This window comes from Lampetra planeri, chromosome 2 (genome assembly GCF_965212315.1).
Source record: "Lampetra planeri chromosome 2, kcLamPlan1.2.h2, whole genome shotgun sequence".
Classification (NCBI taxonomy): Eukaryota; Metazoa; Chordata; class Hyperoartia; order Petromyzontiformes; family Petromyzontidae; genus Lampetra; species Lampetra planeri.
In genome coordinates, this window is record NC_136108.1 from 33,748,159 (window position 1) to 33,756,481 (window position 8,323).

Genomic DNA, 8,323 nt, shown 5'->3' on the forward strand with positions numbered 1-8,323 from the left:
TTAAAACGCTGCATTGAGTTATCATTTTGTTTATTAAAGTACGAAATAGAGTTACATATTTACATCACCAAACCCTCATGTGGATAAATAACCGTCGGTTATTTATGCGCCGCGCTCCAAGACTAAAATGTATTTGTAGCAAATACTCCCTCGTTCATACTTATTGGGTTTTTTCGGTCAAGTCATTTTGGTAAACATATATAATATAATAAAAAATGAATGAAAAACAACTAAATTAAATCACGACGTTTCACAGGCGCAACACAAGCGTCCTTCTCTCGTTCAGTTCGCTGTACGCTAGACCCCACCGAACAAGCCCGGATTCTAAACGTGAACCATGGCCACACAGGAAACGAGACGACATGACAGCCAGCAACAAAGACGAACTTTCAATCACGTAACTTTATTCAATCCCAGTCATTTTAAGGACACAAAACAAACCCAAACGCTAATGTAGGCAAGGGTCGGATTAACGCCGGGACCTTCGGGCCTGCACCCAGAGGCGCCTTGAATCCTGAGGGGTTACCGAAATATAAATCATCACCGTCGACGTTGGTCAATCCACTGCTGGATGAAGACCTCCACCCCCCGCGATACAACGATCCACCCAGCACCTTCACACAATGGATTTCATGGCTCTATCTCTCTCGGCGGTCGTCTTCTCCTCGGATGCATTCCGTTCCCCGGCTGCTGTCTGTTAAACGGTTGAAGTGCAACACTTGTGGCACCGTGACGAAATCTTACAGGTACATTTTTTTTGTAATTAAAACCACTGCAGAGCGATGGGTCATACTAACTAGCCGAGTCGCGCGTCGAAGTAAAATTTGCTTCATCTGAATTTTTCTATTGACAATTCGCTTGTATGTCATACGTTCAAACGCCGTCGCTAAAACAACCACGGTGGAGCGGACGGCGTCAAAACAGTCGAGGGAAGCGAATGAACAGAGAGAGCCTTTCCCTCAATTTAGTTTTAGTTTAACGCCCCCCCTCCCCCCCATCAAACGTAACCAGGCCCTGCTTGTAAGTTCTCAGCAGCCGGTAGGTAGCCACGCTCGCCTGGAAGGGGCGCAAAATGCTTCTGCTTTGCTTTTGCTTGGGAAAACTCACCACGTGATGCACTCGACGTCCCTCCGCACGCACGGTACGGCGTCGTTTATCCGACCGTCAGCATAACTGCCCTGACGACCATAGCGCATACCGTATGTTCTGCAGATGTCAACAAATCCTTACCTTTCCCCGCACAGTAGCGTGCCCATAGCCTCGCGTGCGTTCGCTTACCTCTCTAAAGCGCTGCGAAGCATCTCACCGCGTATTAAAGCAGTTTGCGCGACATTCTTTTGTCCAGGACATCCTCTTTCAACTTGGTAACACTGAAAAGATGTGGGAGGATCTACACCAGTCCAGATTTTCCTTGCGCTTGAACAAATGCTGCTGGGTAATATTCGTCTTGAAAACAGATAGGCCAGCGGACCAAAACATATGTTCATTCATACGCGGAGACACTCAACGGAATTCCTAGAGATGGCCACAAACGTACGTTGAACTTCTTTCGCAACCGTACAGAGCCAACCGTGCTCATCGGAGGTGCGACCTTTTCACGTATCAGCCGCCTACACCCCCACCAGCGAGCCGGACGTGCCATTGGCACGTACGCCACCGCCCGGCCCTGCGCCGCCGGTCAGCGATCGTCCCTCTTCAAAAGCAACTGGCGCGCCGGCACCCGTAGAGCCACTTGATGATCCTTGCATTGCGCTCGACGACCGAGACTCGTGCTGGCGCGGGGTCCTCCCCTCCGTCGTTCTCCCCTCCGTCGTTCTTTCCTCCGTCGTGGTCGCGCCACCGCTCCGACAATCCATCGAAGTCGGGGTCGCTGGAGGAGACGCTGCTGCCGGCACCGGCACCGACACTGCCGCAGCCGCCACCGCAGCCGCCCCCCCCTGCCCCCACGCGCAGGCTCGCGACGATTTCCCGGTCGAGGCCGCACTCGTCGAAAAACGAATCCGGCTCCGTTTTGCCGCCGGGCAAAATGAGAGAAGACGGCCTTTGCGCCGGACGTGGCTCGTCCCGTGACGCCGATCGCCAGGCCGGTCTCGGGTTGGCCTCCGCGGCCCCGTCGGTGACGTCTCCCAGATTCTCCTTCGACTCGGCGCCCGAGTCCTCCTCGTTGCCGGCCGACGGCCTGGCGTGCCTCTCCCGGCCCCCCGCCACACCCTGGAAGAGCCTCCAGATGAAGGCCACAGCGTTGCTCCTGGCGCTCGCGCCGTTGCCGCCGCAGGACGCGTCTCTCTCCGAGCCGCCACGGACGAAGCCGTCGCTCCGGCGCCGGAACGCGAGCCGGGGGTCGGACGGTGGCGGCGGCGGCGTCCTGCGCACGCCCTTGCGGCACAGGTCTTCTCGCCGGATCTGGTGCAGGTTGCCGATGGCGCTGCTCAGCATCGCCAGGTCCAAGTTGCCGGCACCGCAGCAGATACGCCCTCTCGACGCGCCGACGATGAGGCCGCCACCGCCGCCGGCCGCGAGCTCGACGGATGAAGGCCGGGCGGCGTCGGGGCTCTTGACGTACTTGAGTCGGTCGGCTTCGAGTCGCTCGCGAACGGACATGCCGCCCTCCTGGCAGCTCCGGCGGTTCGGCCGGAAATACTCGGGCCCCTTGTTGAGAATGCGCAGGGGGACGATGGAAGACGTCGGCGACAGACGATCTCCCAGGGATCCCAGCCTCGGCTGTTGGCTGACTTCCACCGACATGACGGAAGGATGTAAAATACCAGCGCCGCGTTTTGTACGGCGCGGAGAATCCTCTCGGGCCGAATATAAAAATCAAAAGCACTTCTCTGCAGCTCCGTGTGCCGCAGGCCCACCAGTCAGCAGTTAGTAATTGCGGGACTGCACCTTTACCACCGCTGCAACTCTATGTTGGTTTGTGTTAGGAGTGAACATCCTCTCCCCATTGTTTAGCTTTCTCCCTCTCGAAGTAGTTCCGTTCTTCAAGCGAGTGCTTCGTTTTCTTTGGCCTGTTAAAAAAAATAACAAGAGAAGGAAAACAACATTAAGCCACAATTGTGAAAATGTAATGCTCGCTGCTGCTGCTGCTGCTACGACTGACTGCACGTGACACGCTCCCGTGGCCACGCTGGAGCACAGTCTGCCGCAATTGAAAATAAAAGTCACCTTACAGACAATGGATTGATACTTCTCTCCATACCTTGGTAGAGAAAGGAAGAGAGATTCGTCGGGGGAAAAAACAAAACTATAGCGTCTGGCACCTAAGCAGATTCTCCGTTAATCCCTGTAAATCTCTTGCGTCAACCCTCTTGCACTTCCCCCAATGACACCATTAGAGAATAATAAGATTTGTACTGTGATTGGATGGGATGTACAAAGCTCGATCACAATCATCATCGTCTATGAGCTACCCACTGCAGGATGAAGGCCTCCACCAAGCCCAATCCACTCCACTCCTGCCCGAGCCGCCCTCGTGGTTCCATCTCGACCGTGTACGTCCTCTCGGACTCGTTCCTCCCTTCGACTGGCGTTCCGTGGTTAGTCCCGATCTGACTGGCCATCATCCCTCCTAGGTGCGGGTACTGCCCAAGCCAATCGTTCCTCTAAAACGATCAATGCGATGTCTAACTTGCGTACGTTCTCGAGCCCAAGTGCTCCCCTCTCTTGCTCAGTGGCGTTCCAAGCGGGCAACCCTCCTCGCTACTCTGACCGCGTTTCAGCTCTCGTCCCGTTTTCGTTCATCGATGTCCTCCGTCTGATGATCTGCCGTCCACGTCAAAGATAACCTGAGGATGCGCAGTCTGCTTTTCACCACTCTTTCTTTATTTAGTGTTTTCTGTAGCCCGATTCGTTTGTTCTCTGCATGCGTTTTTGAGCAAAACAACACTCGAACGTCGATTGCGTGTTTGTGGAGTTTGCGATTGCTGTTTTACTCCGATACAATAATTGTATACATGCAGTATGCTGCATGCGTAGGTCTGTTGAAGTCTGCTCGTGTGCAGGTGCTAGGTGGAAGTTGCATCGTGGGAGATGAGGTGGGGGTGGGTGCCTTGGGGATATCCTCACTCAGCAGTGGATTGACCGTGGCTCACGATAATGCCCGCCACGACGACGATGTCTGTTGAGATGTTTAACGGCAACAGCAGCGACACAAACAGTGACGGCGTTGGGCAGTTTATTTACGTGGCACCGATCAGTGGCTACCAAGGCAACCTTGAGCCTCGGATTTCCGAGTTATCCAAGTGAAGATTTCCGGTGTGGATGGTGGCACCGCCCAGTGGATCATGGACACAGGGAGGACACCGCGGATGCAACGCGCCCCTCCCAACTGGCACGTTTCTTTAATCTGACTTGAAACCGCGCTGGGCGAGGTGGAGCGGTGGGACAGTGGTTAGCGCAACTACTGCCCTCCAGACTGGAAATCGAACTGTGCTTGATTCCGTAACATGGCATGCTATCCTTACCCCCCCCCCCCCCCCCGTGTACCGATAGTTAAATTGCAGTGTGTAGTTTCATTGAGGGACTGTGTGTTGTTGTCTTGGTGTGGCCTGGGACTGTTTTTGTTGATGCTTCGCTGCCTTGCCCAAGCCTGCACTTAGTGTTGAAAAAAAAAAATCGGTCGGCACTTTTACTTATATTTTATTTGTGACTTACTTACCTCGAGTTTACACTCCTATCGTGTTTTTGTATTGTTTATTGTTGCAACGTTCTGACCCGCCCCTACTGGACATTTGTGTAAAAAAAAAGCTTTACAGCTCATCAGATTCCTCCAGGATGAGTAAAATAAATAAAACACAGATTCTGCTCCTTGCCCCACTTAAAACATGCTACTGGGAGAGCGAACATATATGTTACCATCAGTGATCATGTGTTCTCCCAACCCCTTAGGGTTCGGTCAAGCTACAATGGTAAAGACAGCATACGTTACGTTATTCTGAAAGACGATGCAGGATGGGGGGTGGGGGGGGGCACAAATAGCAACAGGGGGCGCATATAGTCGGCATATTCACGGAACCTATAGATCTCACGGGTAATAGGTTCGTGGATAAGAGGAGTTATTTTTCGATGTGTAAGGGAGGGGTAGGATTAGACGGTGGTAGGAGCGTAACGAGCGTGGGGGCAGGGGGTGCCTTGCCCCCCCCTCCCGTACCCTGGTGGCCACAGCTACGAGTTTGGGGCCGCCTTAAAAACCACAAACCATATTTGTTTTCAACAACAGTGTCAAAGAACAAGAAACCTATTTAAAACGCGGTTGAAATGTTTTTGGTTTGTTATGAAAACGCTTTCGTTTACGTGCCGCGTTTGATTTAAAATTGAATGAGAGCAGTGGCGTTTGGCGACCGTGCGAGACAAATCCCACATTGGGGGGCCCCGCCTGCCCGATTGCCGCACCCGCTGAGCACACGTTAGTCACTCAGCCACTGGGCGGGTGAGAATCCATCGTCTGACAATTGTGTGGGAGGTTTTTAAATTTATTTAACGACACCAGTCCAGCAGACGGGGGCATAACAGGGGAGAGTGGTTCCCAGTGGCGACCCGGTCTGGTGGCACGACTGCCTCGCTTGTCGTATGGCCGATACACATCTGGAACCACAACTGCAATTTCATATCCAGTTGGTGAAGCCAGAGATGACCGCGTCAGGATTATCGGACTGTATCGCTGCAACGTCTGCTTCGTATTTGCGGATCGGGCAATCGAGAAACACTTTGTATTTTGGAGTGAAAAACTTGTGCAGCCTTCGCGCGGCCCACTCTGTTAAAGGTGAGACATCTCATCAATCTCCGGGGGTCTCCAGAGCAGCAATATCATAAGCCCCGCCCGCCTGCCCGCCCGCCACCACCACCGTAACTGCAGGTCACATTTCGCGTGGTGCAGAAAGCACAGCGAGCAACTTGAGGGCAAGCGCCCCCCGCCCTTAGGACGCGCAGCAGTAAGCAGCGCAGGGGTGGTGGTTGTGGCATGCAAATTAATCACGGGGCTGTCCCCTTCACCCCCCACCGCCCACTTCAGTGTTGGGACTTGCCTCTTTAAAACAATGACAAAAATGTCTCCATAATGGAGGTTCTTTGGGTTAGATCGCGTAGATATACTCACTAGTAAACTAGTGAGGGTTGGCTGTGTCGGGTGGTGGCGGGTTTTAACGACACGTTTATATATTTACGCGATATAACCCAAACATGTTCTATTATTGATGATATTGGTCGCGAAAGCCTACGCGTTAAACTGACAAGAAATATCTGTTTTGGTTGAAATGCTCTCGAGATCTGGTTATCAACCGTGCACGAGTTGAATTGTTCATGAACGCCGGCGTTAATTTTAAATAGATTTCGCTTTTTATTGTTGCCGTCGCTCTCCCGAAACATTCGGCCTGTCGTCTCCGTAAAGCAAGATCCGCGCATTGTCATTCAATCGCGCGGTTATTGGCAATCAAATTAAAATGCAATGCGGCGGCATTTCAGACTCCATTGCGTTTACACTTGAAGATAAAGTTCTGCCCCCGTCTCCCTGCTCTCGGGGTGCAAGTGAGAGTTTCGTTGATTTTGTTTAACCAAGACGCGAGAGAGAGAGAGAGCTCGTGAGGCCGCGATAAGGCGTCTCATTCGCAAGAGTGATCCGGCTCACGCTAAATGACAAAAGAAGCAACACGAAGCGCTGCACGAAGCAAAGTTCGCAATATCGCTGTGTCGCTGAGCAAATGCATGCGCGCAGAGGGTGGCGAGCAAGCCGCATGCACCGAAACTAATCGTGATTACTGCATTAGGCGCATCACATCACCCTGTGGTTGAGGCAACCACAACCATCTTCTTGGTTCTTTCGGTAAAGTCACGCAGAAAGGAAGTAATAAAATAATAAAAAGAAAACATAATAAAATCATTCTCACGACGTTTCGGCCACAACGCAAGCAGCCGTCCTGGTCTTCACCTGATGACGGCTGCTTGCGTTGTGGCCGAAACGTCGTGATAATTATTTTATTATGTTCTATTTTTATTATTTTATTACTTCCCTTCTACGTGCCTTTACCGAAAGAACCAAGAAGATGAATCCCTGCAGTCACGAAAGCTTTAAATCGAAATTCAACCACAACCAGTTAATTCTCTAGAATTTAATCTATTTTTTTAGGAAGGTTTCTTTAAAACAGAAATGATTGTTGGGGTTCAAGTAATTGGGGGGGGGGGGTCACAAGACATCTGGATCACCCTGTAGAAGCGGGACTTTACTCAGCGTCTCCACATATACGTGTACACCCAAATAAACACACGCAATGTCTGGACACGTGCCTTTTGGCTTTCCAGACCAACGCTTGATAAAGATTGCTCGAATACAGTTACAGGTTACACAAAACACAAAGGCATTACTTGTTGCCATGTAGAAATAATAATAACAACAACATAGCGTAATTCATTTATAATTAACTGCATCGCACAACGCTGTACAGTAATTATATATTAGGGCCAAATCTTATTTTATAGCAACTAACCAAGCAAATTAAAAACTCTCAGAAGATAAAAATGAATAAACAAAAATGGCACCAAAATGAAAGGCACAAACAACAATTAAGTTAAACTCCGCTTTGTTGTCATTGCACAAACATGTTGTAGCCCACATGAGCATTGTACACCATGCAGACCAATATTATTAAACAGCATTTGTCAAAGCAAAAACACTCTGGACAGAGCTTCTCAGTTGCGATCAGCAGAGTCGGGCTCGTTAAATGATGCTGCTGCTGCTGCTGCTGCATCACCAGATGTTATCGACAAGAAGACCCCAATACAAAATACGAGACACCGTTGCAAACCAAAACAAATCTCAAACAACCTCATTTATAGCAACAAGCTCGGAGTCAGCTTGGAACTCACGAACAAACAAGACAAGCACAAGTAAAACCGACAAAAACGACTTACTGATTGTAACTGAGAAGAGCCAACGGACTGCTGTTAACCCATCTTGGTGCGACCCCGGTTGATACGTCAACGTTCAGATGTCAAAGTCCTCAAGGTCCTCTGCAACATTCGCAACAGCCGACAGTCGCTTCTCCAGCTCGCAAACTCATTCAAACCGTGCAGGCAGTTGAGTGGAGCTTAAGTCATGAGAACGATACCTGCTAGCCAATGGGGAGCTGGGAAAGCCGCCCATCTGGCCGAAACTTCTCCCTCCTCCCTCCTCCTCCTCCCATGAGATCATTGTTTGCAGACGCCCAGCTTCCTGTAAAGATAACAACATCTGTTGTCCCGCAGAACTAGCTTGGCAGCGGGCCGTATATTTACACAAGTGGTGTATTGTGTCCCATGATCCTTGGTTTGAAGAGTGGGGCATTTGTTG

The 8,323-nt window shown here is 50.9% G+C and overlaps 1 protein-coding gene and 1 long non-coding RNA gene across 2 annotated transcripts; both read right to left on the reverse strand.

Moving 5' to 3' along the window:
* Nucleotides 1-1,565: 1,565 nt before the first annotated feature.
* On the reverse strand, nucleotides 1,566-2,867 carry LOC144732323 (protein FAM110D-like). The gene has a single exon (XM_078613801.1). It carries the CDS (start codon nucleotides 2,743-2,745, stop codon nucleotides 1,696-1,698), a length of 1,050 nt encoding a protein of 349 aa, XP_078469927.1. The 5' UTR covers nucleotides 2,746-2,867; the 3' UTR covers nucleotides 1,566-1,695.
* Nucleotides 2,868-2,963: 96 nt separating this feature from the next.
* LOC144732331 (uncharacterized) lies at nucleotides 2,964-8,056 on the reverse strand. The gene is made up of 2 exons (XR_013588177.1): nucleotides 7,906-8,056; nucleotides 2,964-3,011 (listed from the first exon to the last, which is right to left on the reverse strand). It is a non-coding gene; the product is annotated as an uncharacterized LOC144732331 (long non-coding RNA).
* Between the last annotated feature and the right edge of the window lie 267 nt (nucleotides 8,057-8,323).